The sequence below is a fragment of the Lycorma delicatula genome, chromosome 3, assembly GCF_047948215.1.
Source record: "Lycorma delicatula isolate Av1 chromosome 3, ASM4794821v1, whole genome shotgun sequence".
Taxonomy (NCBI): Eukaryota; Metazoa; Arthropoda; class Insecta; order Hemiptera; family Fulgoridae; genus Lycorma; species Lycorma delicatula.
In genome coordinates, this window is record NC_134457.1 from 174,224,431 (window position 1) to 174,240,563 (window position 16,133).

Below are 16,133 nucleotides of genomic sequence, written 5' to 3' on the forward strand. Positions count from 1 at the left end.
TAGTCAGACAGTAGTTCTCTGCCTAAGTGAAGACATGGTTGGGTTTAGTCAGAGAGATGATTAGGCCTCCCTCTAGACATTTGGAAACACCCTTCCTCCAGGATAATGTTGAACAGGTATAAGAGGGAGGGACCTTCATCAGGGAGCTGTCATATGAAAACATACAATATTTCATTAGGCCCAGGGTTAAAAGACTTTAAATTTGCAAGTACATCCTGTAATTAGCTCAAGATTAGAGGAACGTTTAGCTCACAGTTGACGTTAGTATCCCGCCGAAACATGTGCTCAATGCTAAATTTATGGCTGTTCTTAAAACTCAGAAAACTGTTGTCAAAGTTTGAGTCGCTCGAATTCAATGAAAACCTGTTGCACAGTATGTTTGCTATTTTATATAGGGTTGTGCATTAGGTGGCCATTCTCATCTAGATCATGTATATGGTTGGTCTTAAATTTGCCTTTGATATTTTCTTGATCCTGCTTCACATCTCACTCCATTAATGGCATTTTGGGTATTCTGAACTTAGCAGTGCGCATTACAAGATCTGCAAAGTCCCTAACATGTTCATTTTTCTGGGCCTTGTTGCCTGTCAGATGTAAACTTTATTCTTAATTAAGTATAATGTCAAACATTATTTAAAATACGCTACATTATGCAAGCATTAATAAGTTAACTTTATTTCAGGTATTTGTTCTTTTTCTCATGTGGTTAATAGACTGGTTTGCCAAAAGTGTAAAATTTATAGCTATTTGCCATTAAAGTTTTGTTAAAAATAAAATGAAAACGGCTAATGATTAAAAAGAAGTACTCATTTCTAAAATGATAGACTTGTATTTTCAGAATATCTTCTCAAAGCTACTATTTATCTCTTTCTTCAGTGATATTGTAGCTGCAAATTATTTTATTGTACCTTAGATACCTTTACATTTTTAGGGTCAAGCGAGGATGTAAATAAAATTGTAAAAATAAACTAGTATAAATTGAAATGCATAGCTGAATGTAAATGAGATAAAACTTATAACTTATTAATGGTAATGTGGAAAAATATAATAATTATTGTTTACTTATGAAGTACTTTGATCATAGCATATAAAAACCAGTTAATCTTATCTTTCTTTTGTTAAGAGAGGGGAAGGGTAGAGCTGGACAGAGATGGAGAGAAAAAGAAAGAGAGCAAATGAAAAGAGGCGTGTTCCATATGTTGATTTGTATTTGAGAATAATAAGTTAATTTAGTTTATGTTGATGAAGTAAAATTAATGTCAACTACATGGTGTGTGACAAAGCTTTTGTTTATCAATGTTTCTGTGCTATATCAGGTAATTCCACATCACATTGTATCTAAAAAGTAATATGTGTGTAACATTCTCTGAACAATTTAAAGCATATAAATTTCTCTAACTGACTGATATACAAGTATTTATCAGTATGCAACCAAAGCTTTTAAATTTTGTACCCTTAAATTTTATAGATGGCTGCTAAAGCCATCTGATCATGCAACCAGCTGATTAATAATGCTTGACTTACTGTCTCTCAGAACAAGATGGAGGTATAATATATATGTATATAGTATTTATATATTTCTTTATTTAAATGCATCAGCCATGTGTCAGAAATACTGACACAGTATTTTGCTGACAATTTTTTATTGGGTAGTATTTGTAAGGGAGGAAAGACTTAGAAATTTTTGAACCTCTCTTACTCTGTAATGATATATTACAACTTTGTATTGCCCTAGGACAATAGGTTATTGAACTATTGTCCTAGGTTAAAATATTATTTAGGCTCGAATATGCCACCTCGAATATGTACCACTAATTCAATAATACATCTTGCCAATAATTATAAACAAAAATTTAATGTACATCATTACCAGTAATTTATACTACCAGATAAAACAAACTGTTCACTTTCTGCAGAATTTAGCTTATACTAGTGTTACAGAATGAACTGCATAAGTCTATTAAATAGTTATTCCTGTTATGAAAGTAAAAAAAATTATGTAATTATAAATATTTTCCAATGATAATAATATTAATAATAAATTCCAATAAATCTGATTTCTACAAAAAAAAATCATGAGAAGCATGTTTAAAAACTTGATAAATTTTCTTACAAAGCTCTGTATGCTTTTTTTTGTAATTCTAGAGTTGTTTAAATTATGTAGATAAGAGTTTAAATTAAAAAAGGAATAAATTAGGAAGATAAAATAAGATAATTATGTAGATAAAGCATTAGTATATGTAAACAAAATTTGATTTGTAAGTAGTTTTTTTGAATTAACCTAACTTTTGTAATTGCAAAAAATTATTTTTAATAAAATCAATAAAATTTCAGGAAAATATACCTTTCATATTACAAATAATTTATAGCTTTGGTAAACTTGAAGTTAAACTTTTTTAAAGGATGTCAGCACTAAAAATGTTCTTAAAATTTTGAGACAGAAGTAAGTAAGACAATTCTTTGCAGACTAGACTGCTATTTTTGAAAAATGCTGTACAACTGAGTCAACTCATTTAATCAGCAAGTGTATACGAGGTCTGTAAATAAAGTAATAAGACTAGTATTTTTGGCAGCCAAATTGGCAACACTGTAAAGTTACTAGTAAACATATGGTTATATGAACAGCTGATTTATATTAGGTATGAATATTTTTAGTTTATTGTTGCCATGTGAGACATAGACAAACTTTTTGTGAAACGAGTTTTTGTTGTGCGTTACAAAAATAAGTGATAATTATTTTAAGCAATGTTGTGCAATCAAGTTTTGTGTGCTCATTCTTCTAGGGCAAAATGAAACTGATTCTGATTTTCTAAAAAATGTTATTACTCGTGATGAATCTTAGATATTTGAGTACCACCAAGAAACAAAACACCAAAGCAAGGAGTGGCACACTTCAAACTCACCACATCCCAAAAAAGCAAATATGAGCTTTCTTTTGATAGTAATGGCATTGTCCATAAGGAGTTTTTGTACAGGACAGACCTAAATCAATGTTTTTACCGAGAAATTCTTGAAAGAATGTGGAAAAGAGTTGCCCTCGTGAGACTAGCCATCAAAGACAACTGGATGCTACGTCATGACAATGCACCTTCTCACACCGCACTCTCAATTAATGAGTTTTTATCAAAGAAAAACATTCCTGTAGTTCTTCAATCACCTTATTCACCTAACTTGAGTCAATGTGACATTTTCCTGTTTCTTAATTTAAAAAACCAACTCAAATAACTTTTTGAACAATAGAAAACATAAAAAAAAATAACCGACCATCTGAAGATTATTCCGGTTTCTGAGTTCTAATACTGCTATGAAGAGTGGTAAAACCGTTTGAAGCATTGCTGGCTTCCCAAGGGAACTGTTTCGAAGGTATAGAGTCCACATATAAGGATTGTAAATGAAAAATTTTTCTGAACCAGTCTCATTATTTTACTTATAGACCTCGTGTGTGTGTTTGTACACACAATAATAGGAAATGCAATAATACAATACCAGAAAATATAAGCTGATGTGTATACTTTACTGTAAATAGAGTAATGCACATGCATAGAATTAATGTAATAAACAATGAAGCTGAAATTAGAATTATTAGCAGAAGTAATATTTCTCACCCACGTGATCTTCATTTATGATAATTTGATTTGTACATTTTATTTCAGTTACCCTGCAAGCTACATGGCAGTTCTGTCAGTGCACTAACATTTTTAATTAATCCTTAAAACTGACACCAAGAAAATTTTATGAAAGAACTATTTTCTAGCTTCTAGGGATGCAGTAAACAGTAATGTAACCTTGAAACCTTACCTTAGTTAGTAATCTTGAAAAATTGAAAGAAATGGAATAAAATAGAAAATATTTTCTTGGATTGTTTTACATCATCAGTTTGCTATTCAACAGTTGCACTTCTTCAGTCTGATTTCATGCAGTAAGCAGAACGTTTTAGAATTTCAAATATGAAAATGTGCTTGGAATGGAGGTCGGATCCCACAATCTCTTACTTTCATTCTCTTACACTGATAACTTCTTTCTACCCAGAAATCTTCCTATTACCTGATTTATTTAAGTTGTATCATTCTGCACCAAACTTTCAAAATGAGAGGCATAATTTCATAATGAGCTATAACATTAATTAATACAATGTATTAAATAAATTTACATAAACTTATGCACTTATCATGGTCATTAATTAAATTTAATAGGATTAATAAACCTAGTACTTTTAAATCTTTGAAAATTCCCATTTTCTTAAAAAAACAATTTCTATTTAATTTTGATATTGTAACTAAAAAAAGGCCAAACTTGAACCCTTTACACATACACATAAAGCAAGTCTGTCTCATGGGTGAATGATGTTCTCACTATTTTATGAAGTTGTAGTTTTATTAAAATTCTTTTTAAACTTTAATTTTTTAACCTTTAGTCCTAGTAAAATTTAAACTTATACCAAGAAGCTGCTGACAATTTTTATATTATTACAATATATTTGTATTGTATTGATTATCTAGTATTTTATATATATATATATATATACTGAGCACGACCACAAAGTCCTTTTCTGTGATATATATTATCAGCTGATTGTAAAGGTTAATCAGCTGCTTTCATTTGCTCATCAAAGTGCCAGGTTTTTTGAAGTTGAATTTTTTTTTTTCATATGTTCAGTGAGAATCTTGATTTGTACAATGTCAAGTTAAATTAGCTGACACAATTAAGTATTCAGTCGAGGAAAGGCTTATTGTGCAGTTGATTGAATAGTTTTGATATTATTGAGGAGTCCTTTTTATGATCTCGAATTATATTGACTAGGAAAAGATCTTCAGAGTTAAATATTCCTATTTCAACAGTTCAGAAAATAATGAAAAAAACTAGTGGTTTAAATCCTTTAAGGCTGTTCATATTAATGAGCTTTCTGAGTGGGATATAGCTTTAAGTTAAACTTGTTGAAAAGCTCTTCTAAAGCTTTCTTCCATCTCCTTTTTCAATGAATGTGTCAATTATCTAAGTAATAATCTTAGAATGTGTATTTTTAGTGTAAAGAAAACACCTATTCTAATGAGGAAATCACAGTGTCTACATGCAATGATGTGAGAAAGGACATTTGTAATGCATCTGATAGAACCATACCCTTTTGAATGAAGTTTTAACTACATTTCACACCTTCACATGCTTGGAATTATTTTGTTCCTCAGCTTCTTGATTGGTATATAATTAACTGCCATTTTACAGGAAGATGGAGCTCTAGCTTATTATAATTAAAAAAATGACTTTTTAAAATAACATTTTGAAGGGCGATGGATTGATAAGGTTTCTAAAATTCAGTGGCCACCTAGAAATTCAGACATATCAACTTGTGACAAGTTGTAATCATAGTTTAATTTTCATAAATGTTATTTACATAAATTTTCTCAAAAAGAAAAGTTGAAGTTAAAAGAAGAGAATAAAACTATGTTAGAAAAATTTGAATTTTATTTAGAAACAATACACTACTACATTTGTCAGAAAAGTAGGTATTTAATGTAAACAAAAACCAAATTCTTTTCTAGTGATGTGAAAAATTTGTCAAAACAAAATTTACTGTTAAAAATTGCTGTTAATATATATTAAAAAATTGGAAATTACACTACAATTATTATCAAAGATTAAAGATTAAGGAATGTTGACTATCTGAAAACTATTATCAGTGACTGTTTTCACAACTTTTATTTTTCAACATGTTTAACTGTTTGGAGACAAAGGAGGAACAAATACAGATATAATCTAAAGTAAGTTTTGTGTGTAAAAGTATTACAAATGACTAATAACAAACAATTCATGATTATTTCTTTATATGGAAAGGAACTATGGCCACTTTGTATGTATATGTATGTATGTACATAAACATCGTAGTAAAGTAAATATTGTATATATATATATATATACACCACACACATACATCTTATATATATATATAATATCTTACATAATACATTATATACATATATTATACATTATATATATATATATATATATATAATGTATAGAGTGTTTATAAAACCTTTTCAAGAATTCTGGGGGTTATACCACATCGATATAAAAAAAATCTTACATCAACATATGTAAGGAAATACTTAGTCTAGACTATCCACCATTTTGTATTTTTAACATAAAAATTTATTTTTCAGGAATGATTAATCTATCATGCTGAAATTTGGATACTGCTAGGGTACCTAGAAGTTTACTTGTTTAAATACAATGAACCTGATTTCTCAATCCATTTAAAAATGGCAGCCATGTAAACTTTTAATTGTTAATATCTTTGCAACTGCTGGTTTTTTTAAATGTCATAATAACCAACAAATTTTAAGAGCTTTGTGATGAAGAAAATAACATCTCATTTATTCAAATCTGTTCATAAATAACATAGTTATGGCAAACATTATTCATGCGAGTTACTCTTTATTAAAAAAACAATTTTTAATTACAATAAACTAAAATATTATTGAAATCATGGAACTATTATAACAATAAATAATATTGATATGGAAAAATAATTTGCATTAAAACAGATGTAACTAACTAATCATTGCTATAAACGTAAATAAAAACTAATACCCCGTTTGTATAACAGCACAGTTCACAATACTGATATACTTAATGTAACTTGCAGATGATTTAAACACTAATACAGCATATTGGCATTTTCACAAACACTACAAGTCATTCAACTCATCCTCTGAAGTAATACCTCACAGTGGTCCCAGCGATTAAAATAAAACAGTATTGCGCATTATTGATCAGCTGTTAATTATGGCCAACTTTGAAATAATAATTTTTCAAATAATTTATTGTATTTCTGTCAAAAACAAATTATTATGTAGAAATTTCTATTTTTTTTTTGTCATACAATTACAATAGTGTAAATTCCATTATTTTTTTAATTTATTAACAGCAGTTTTTAATAGTAAATTTTCTTTTTACAAATTTTTCACATCAACAAAAAAAATTTGGTTTTTGTTTACATTAAATAAGTACTTTTCTGACAAATGTAGTAATGTATTTTTTCTAAATAAAATTCAAATTTTTCTAACATTTTTTTTATTCTCTTCTATTAACTTTTACTTTTCTTTCTGAGAAAATTGATGTAAATAACATTTATTAAAAGTAAACACAAGTTTGAGAAATTTAACTTTAATTAGAAACAAAACACACAAAATAGATCGAAAAAGTGATACAATTTTTAACAGAAAAATTTTCATCAATGTTTCAACAACATAATATAAATGAAAACAAATAGAAAACTTATCAATACCAGAAAACAATGAATAAAAAGCAAATTTAAAAAAATCACATACTTTTTGGTTCTTCCTAAAAATGATTAAATATCAAAATGGTTACTCGATAAACCTGCATATATTTCTTTAAACCAGTTGCTCATTGTGGTTGGCATTCTGTTCAATGCATAATTCAGCTTGGCGAATCCGTGCTAGCCGGGCATGTTTTATAGAATTATTATTATTTCTAATAATAACTCCACTTTTTCCTCCTCTATGAATCATGAGACCTTGCCGTTGGTGAGGGGGCTTGAGTGCTCAGGGATACAGAGTAGCTGGACCGAAGGTGCAACCATATCGGAGAGGTATCTGTTGAGAGCCAGACTAAGGAATGATTTCTGAAAAAAGAGGGCAGCAGCTCTTTCAGTAGTTGTTAGGGGCATGAGTCACAATGACTTAAACGGCCATATCAACATCACTCAGTCCTCTGAGGACAGTTTTCAGCTGTCCTCTGAAAACTACAGCTGTTTTTTTTCCAAGAAAATGTGGCTCTCTGCATTTTCACATAGCAATAATGGAGGCGCCTTCCTTGGTAAAATAATCCGGAGGTAAATTAGTCCCCCGTTCGGATCTCCGGGTGGGGACTACTAAGGAAGGGGTCACCAAAAAATTAAAAAATAACATTCTACGAGTCGGAGCGTGGAATGTTAGAAGCTTAAAAAAGGAAATGAATAGGATAAATGTGGATATAGTAGGAATTAGTGAGGTTCGGTGGGAAGAGGAAGGCGACTTTTGGTCAGGTGATTTTAGAGTAATTAACTCAGCGTCAAATAATGGGCAGGCAGGAGTAGGTTTTGTGATGAACAAGAAGATAGGGAGGAGAGTGGAGTATTTCAAGACGCATAGCGATAGAATCATTGTAATAAGGATAAAATCAAAACCTAAACCGACAACGATTGTTAACGTCTATATGCCTACAAGCGCCCATGATGATGATGAGGTAGAGTGTGTATACGAAGAGATTGATGAAGCAATTAAACACGTAAAAGGAGATGAAAATTTAATAATAGATGGAGATTGGAATGCAAGCATTGGAAAAGGCAAGGAAGGAAATATAGTGGGTGAATACTGGCTGGGCAAAAGGAATGAAAGAGGGGACCGACTTATAGAGTTTTGCACGAAGTATAATTTAGCAATTGCCAACACCCAATTTAAAAATCATAATAGAAGAATATACACTTGGAAAAAGCCAGGCTATACTGCAAAGTATCAGATAGATTATATCATGGTTAAGGAAAGATTTAGAAATCAACTCGTTGACTGCAAAACTTACACTGGAGCAGACATTGATAGCGAACATAATTTGGTGATAATGAAATGTAGATTGGGGTTTAAAAACCTGAAGAAAAGGTGTCAGATGAATCAGTGGAATTTAGAGAAGCTTGAGGAAGAGGAGGTAAAGTAGATTTTTGAGGAGGACATCGCAAGAGGTCTGAGTAAAAAAGATAAGGTAGAATATGTAGAAGAAGAATGGGAGAATGTTAAAAAGGATATTCTTAAATCAGCAGAAGCAAACTTAGGCGGAATAAAGAGAACTGGTAGAAAACCTTGGGTTTCAGACGATATATTGCAGCTGATGGATGAACGTAGAAAATATAAGAATGCTAGTGATGAAGAAAGTAAAAGGAACTATCGGCAATTAAGAAATGCTATAAACAGGAAGTGCAAACTGGCGAAAGAAGAGTGGATTAAAGAAAAGTGTTCAGAAGTGGAAAGAGACATGAACATTGGTAAAATAGACAGAGCATACAGGAAAGTTAACGAAAATTTTGGGGTACATAAATTAAAATCTAATAATGTGTTAAACAAAGATGGTACACCAATATATAATACGAAAGGTAAAGTCGATAGATGGGTGGAATATATTGAAGAGTTATACGGAGGAAATGAATTAGAAAATGGTGTTATAGAGGAAGAAGAGGAAGTTGAGGAGGATGAAATGGGAGAAACAATAGTGAGATCTGAATTTAAGAGAGCATTAAAAGATTTAAATGGCAGAAAGGCTCCTGGAATAGACGGAATACCTGTAGAATTACTGCGCAGTGCAGGAGAGGAAGCGATTGATAGATTATACAAACTGGTGTGTAATATTTATGAAAAAGGGGAATTTCCGTCAGACTTCAAAAAAAGTGTTATAGTAATGATACCAAAGAAAGCAGGGACAAATAAATGTGAAGAATACAGAACAATTAATTTAACTAGTCATGCATCAAAAATCTTAACTAGAAATCTATACAGAAGAATTGAGAGGAGAGTGAAAGAAGTGTTAGGAGAAGACCAATTTGGTTTCAGGAAAGGTATAGGGACAAGGGAAGCAATTGTAGGCCTCAGATTAATAGTAGAAGAAAGATTAAAGAAAAACAAACCAACATACTTGGCGTTTATAGACCTAGAAAAGGCATTCGATAACGTAGACTGGAATAAAATGTTCAGCATTTTAAAAAAATTAGGGTTCAAATACAGAGATAGAAGAACAATTGCTAACATGTACAGGAACCAAACAGCAACATTAACAATTGAAGAACATAAGAAAGAAGCCGTAATAAGAAAGGGAGTCCGACAAGGATGTTCCCTATCTCCGTTACTTTTTAATCTTTACATGGATCTAGCAGTTAATGATGTTAAAGAACAATTTAGATTCGTAGTAACAGTACAAGGTGAAAAGATAAAGATGGTACGATTTGCTGATGATATAGTAATTCTAGCCGAGAGTAAAAAGGATTTAGAAGAAACAATGAACGGCATAGACAAAGTCCTATGCAAGAACTATCGCATGAAAATAAACAAGAACAAAACAAAAGTAATGAAATGTAGTAGAAATTACAAAGATGGACGACTGAATGTGAAAATAGGAGGAGAAAAGATTATGGAGATAGAAGATTTTTGTTATTTGGGAAGTAGAATTACTAAAGATGGACGAAGCAGGAGTGATATAAAATGCCGAATAGCACAAGCGAAACGAGCCTTCAGTAAGAAATATAATTTGTTTACATCAAAAATTAATTTAAATGTCAGGAAAAGATTTTTGAAAGTGTATGTTTGGAGTGTCGCTTTATATGGAAGTGAAACTTAGAAAATCGGAGTATCTGAGAAGAAAAGATTAGAAGCTTTTGAAATGTGGTGCTATAGGAGAATGTTAAAAATCACATGGGTGGATAAAGTGACAAATGAAGAGGTATTGCGGCAAATAGATGAAGAAAGAAGCATTTGGAAAAATATAGTTAAAAGAAGAGACAGACTTATAGGCCACATGCTAAGGCATCCTGGAATAGTCGCTTTAATATTGGAAGGACAGGTAGAAGGGAAAAATTGTGTAGGCAGGCCACGTTTGGAATATGTAAAACAAATTGTTAGGGATGTAGGATGTAGAGGGTATACTGAAATGAAACGACTAGCACTAGATAGGGAATCTTGGAGAGCTGCATCAAACCAGTCAAATGACTGAAGACAAAAAAAACTCCACTTTCTATAATACGATGTCTCAATTTTTCTTGTGTTCCAATATGAGCCGAATAGACTAATGACTTCATCCAATCTCAAAGGATAAAGTCTGCTGGCATGAGATCGGGAGGTCAAGGTGACCAGTTTATTGGATTCGACTAATCCATTGCTTACTAAATGTGTTATTTAAATGATTCATCATATTACAACTGTAGTGAGCAGGCATGCTATCATTGAAATCCACATCTGCTCTCTATCTGCAAGTAGAATATTTTCCAAGAGTGCCATCAGATTTGTTTGCAAAAAATGCAAATACCGCTCTCCATTAAGCCTTGGAAGTAAGAAAAAAGGCCTATGAGCCCTGATAATCGCCAAGAAGACCACACCACACATTAAACAAAAAGGTTTGTTGGAAGTGACTTAGTAGTCTCATGGTGAATTTCTTCTGCCCAAGTGTGAGTGTAATTTACAATGCCATTTCTTGTAAAGCAGGATTCATCAGTAATTAGAATATTACATAGGAAATCAGGATGATGTTCACATTTTCTAATTGACAATTGACAGAATTTCACCATTTATTTCACTATTTATAATCAGGTGGTAGTAACTCTTTGTACACATATTGTATGGAATGGGTATAATTGTACTCCTGTAAGTTCGCCGCACACTTGATTGCAAAACATGAAAGTGATGTGAAAACCTTTTGGTACTTGAGATGAAGGTGATTGTATTGCATTCAATATTGCTTCTTCAGCATTGGCATTTCTCACAAAATGTTCATAACCAGCATCGGAATTATTGTGGTTTATGCATACCCATTTCTGCAACTCATTTCTACAAAGCCTCAAATGTTTTACGATCTGGTACTCTTTGATCTAGATAATTTTCCTGGTATTCACGCACAACAGCCAATCCATTTTTATTTACCATATATTATATACATTTACCATATTTATTATATATATATATACACACGAGGTGCGACAATAAAGTAATGAGACTGATGTGAAAAAAAATGTTGCTTACCGTTTTAGTCATGTTTAGTGTTGTCTCCTTCAAAGTAGTTCCCCTCTGATTGCACACACTTATTCCAGCGCTTCTGCCATTGATGGTAATAACATTTCTGGAACTCATCTTCTGTAATATCCTCCAAGACCCTCGTCACAGCTTTTTGGACATCTTGTGTTGTTTGAAAATGGTGTCCCTTGACCGCCATTTTGACTCTTGGAAATAGAAAAAAGTCGCTCGGAGCGATATCTGTTGAATAAGGTGGCTGTGGTAGTACTGAAATTTGTTTTGGGGTTAAAAATTGCTGTACTGACAGAGCAGTATGGGATGGCGCATTTTCGTGATTCAAAATCCAATTATCAGCAATGTTGGTACAGACACAAAGAACTCGTTACGAAGTCTTTCTAAAATTTCTTTGTAGAAACACTGGTTAACTGTTTGTCCAGGAGGCACCCACTCTTTATGAACAATTCCCTTGGAATCGAAGAAGCACACAAGCATGCATTTCACTTTTGACTTTGACATGCGAGCTTTATTTGGTCTGGGTGATCCCTTTGAGCACCATTGCGAACTTTGGCGTTTTGTCTCTGGATCTTCAGTTAATATTAGACGAACCGTTTCTCGATTGATGTTGAGTTCTAATGCAATCATTTTTAAGGATAATCTTCGATCAGATCGTACGATTTCACGCACCCTGCTCAAGTTGACATCTGTCCGTGAGGTTGATGGTCGTCCACTGCGGTCTTCATCTTCAACATTCGTTCTCCCTTCACTAAAAATTTTATGCCACCGAAAAACTTGAGCTCTTGACATAACCTCCTCTCCAAAAGCCTTCTGTAACTTACCATAAGTTGTCGTCGCTTTTTCACCCAATTTAACGCAAAAAGAAATGGTATACCGTTGCGCAATATTTTGCGGTTTGATTTCTGTGACGAGAGACACAAACACGTGTTCACTTATTACAGCACAACTCACGACTGAGCAGTTGCATCAATGTGCCGCTTGGACTAGAAGTAGCTTATAGACCAAGGTCAAAGATGGTGTGCCTACGCAAGCTGTAGGGTTGCCACATCTTGCAAAGAAAAATCAGTCTCATTACTGTATTGTCGCACCTCGTATATGTATATATATATATATATATATCTGTCATACTTTATAGGTAGGTATATTCCTTACATCAAAATAATGAAAAAAAATTATGTAAACAGGTCTGGAAACACTTTTTTATTGAGTTACAGGTAGAAAAAAATTTAGCCCAGATTTCTCCTCTGAAGGAAGGCCTCTCTTTAATGTAGAAATACACATATTATTGAGAAAAATTAATGGCTTTATATCCAATCGTATATGAAAAAAAAAATGGGTTCCAAAAATGTACTTTAATAAGTTATCGAGAAAATAATTGTTAAACCCAAAAAAATTGTAGTAGAAATGCATGGATATTTTAGATTCTTAAATGATAATAAATTTATTTAGTTGAATTGACAATAACCAACTAAAGACAACATTTGTAATTTAATCCAGGAATAGTGATATTAAAGTAAATACAAACCAAATAAAATTTTTTAAGTTCACTTTTACTGAAAGCAAATGCCAAAAATTCTGAAAATCTTGCACTACAAATAAGTGAAACATTCTTCTATTATATTATTTATTTAATTTTTTTTTTTGTGTGTTTTATAGCCTCTAGGAGAGCTAATTTATATAATATTAGTAGTTTATATTCCATTTCAAAACATGCCATAGATTAACCTTGTACCAAAATCATGTCAATTAGGGTAAAGTTCAATGTAAAATTCAGAATGAAAAGTGTATAAATTCTTATTACTGGTTTTGGTCTACTAGTTGTCATCATTCAGTATCATCAATTCTATTCTCAAAATTACTGTTTGTGATTTTTAACAATTGACAAAGAAAATTATTATAAATTAACAAATGAATTATTCACAAACTGCAGCCATTTACATGTAGTCAGAAAACAAAGAGAAAGAGACTATTCTTATTAAATTTCAAACTGTAAACTAATTATCATGAAATTATCATAAAAAGCATTAAAATAATGCTTTTTGACTGCATTTTTTTGGTTTCACAACATTTTTCTCAGTAACTATTCAACCTCATTTTTTTCTATATTTTGTGTAAGATTATGTATAAAACTACCAATTTCCCTCAATAATTTGTATCTATAAAATTTTAGAGTAAATTAATTTGACTTATTAAAGTTGCTAGTTGAAACTTGAAAACAAAGTGTTTCCAGATCTATATTTATATGATTTTGATGAAAGAAGTGCACCTATAAAATAAGGTATGAAACTAACTGATTTACACTCTCTCTAAGCTCATGTTTAATATAGATATTTTTTAACCTAATAATAAGCGTAAAAGTTGAGAAAGTTAATAGTTATGAAATCTAGAAATATAAAATTAACTTTTGCTTATAGATTGCTAACAATATAACGTATTCATTTCTTAGTATTAAAAAAAATAACCCTTGTTTTATTCCTACCCCATGTTTTATTTCTACTAGATATCTTTAAAATTGGTTTTTATAAAATTTACAATGAAAATAAAATAAACCCTTTTTGAAATATGTTCTATTTTTTAACATGAATTATTTATGGTAATGCATTCTTCCAACTAACAATTTTCAAATGATTCTACTTGAAATAAAAATTACACAAATTGTGTGCATTTGCTGCTTCATTGAGCGATAGTTCAATGAACTGCATGTAGTTATAAATGAGGATGACAAAATAATTTTGTTTAAATTTCAACATATTTAATCCTCTTTCTTTAATTAAAAATGGATTACATTTAAATATTCCAAGTAAATAACTTCTGGGACCACCATTAGGTACTGCTTCAGAGGATGAGGTAAATGATTTGTAGCATGAGAAAATGTCAAGCCTGACCAGGATTCGAATTCGGGACCTTCGGATAAAAGGCCGAGATGCTACGACTCGCGTCATGGAGGCCGGCAAGTAAATAGTTTCACCTTTCTTTAAATTTGGGCGTAGTAAAGAGTAATGTTATGATGAAAGTAATTTAATGCTGGGAGTGAAGAAATTATGCCGGAGGGCCACGGACGATAGCTATGTGCCTTTTTTACAGAGGTGGTTCACACTTGTTTTCAGCATGATCTGTCATCATCTTATTTAGTATTTTATTGCAACACAGGCATCACTTCATGATTCTGAAGATTGCTGCTGCCAGTTTGCTATTTCTTATTCTGGATGTCATTATTTGCAGTTATTCATATTTAGGAGGACATTTCCTTTCTTATAACTTAGGAACATATCCTGCTGCCCATAGGTTGCAAGGAGTTTGAATAATTATTAAATAAATAAATTTTATGTTTTTTATTCATGGTTTTTTTAGATATTGATTAAATAATGGTGTTCAAAACATTTTGTTTACAAAAGAAAGAGTAACCTGATACTTTTATAGAAAAACAATTACGAAAGTGTAACCATTAAATTTCTCTTTTTTGCTTGATTTTTATTTCAGTGGTTTAAATCATTATGTCTTACTTTTATGTATGTATTACTATAAATTCATACACTCAAGTTGTTTTAATAAAAACAAAGATAAATTTTGCAACTAATGTAATAGTAATTTTGCTACAATATGAAATAAACTGAAAAATTAATAAAATTACTTCTTAAATTGAAAAATAATAAATAAGAAACTGTGTCTAAAATATTTTACATCTTCTTTTCATTCTAAATAGAAATGTGATCTTTTTAAATGGATTGTATAAAGTGACTGAGGAAAGTAAAAATCTATTTAATACATTCTATCTTTTATTAACCTTAAGTACTTTTCTGCTGATTTTTTAAGCACTTGCTGTTGTAGGAACTGAGTGATTAATAATAAAGATAAGGTTTTTTAGCTCACTTTTTCATGTTAATGAAAGAATTAATGATTAGGAGAATTAAAATGGGCCTAAATAGCTTATTTTCAGTTCAAATTATCTACAGATTAACAATGTAGCTAGGATCAATTATACAATTATAATTCAATAATAATTGTCTGATAATCTTAGCTTAAAAAGTTTATTTATAGTCTTTTTTATAAACAACACTAATATAAATACTTTTGATTGTCGGTAGAATTTGTTATTGTTTATTTTTTTAAATTTCTTTTTTCAACTTGGACTAGTTTTAATTAATGGCAATACACACCCTATCAGTTATTTAGCTTAATTATATTTTTATTTTCTATTTGTATATTGGTGATTATTTCTTTCTTCTATCAGGGACTATCTAATAATAATAATAATAATAATAATCACTGGCATTTTCTAATGCCGGTGACTATTTATTTTTAAACATCCATCTTGTTTTGATGGAGTCCTTAATATCCCTTAGCATTGTTTCTTTT

General features: G+C 30.9%; 1 protein-coding gene across 3 annotated transcripts in view; it reads left to right on the forward strand.

Moving 5' to 3' along the window:
- Positions 1-16,133, forward strand: part of LOC142322233 (facilitated trehalose transporter Tret1-like) — a 56,087-nt gene that overhangs the window by 21,765 nt on the left and 18,189 nt on the right. For 2 of the 3 annotated variants that reach the window (XM_075361072.1, XM_075361073.1), the window contains exon 2: positions 1,124-1,316. The exons of the other annotated variant lie outside the window; for it this stretch is intronic. In XM_075361072.1, coding sequence (XP_075217187.1) covers positions 1,268-1,316 — 49 coding nt within the window. In that variant the 5' untranslated portion in view covers positions 1,124-1,267. The remainder of the gene's footprint in view (positions 1-1,123; positions 1,317-16,133) is intronic. 3 annotated transcript variants of the gene reach the window in all.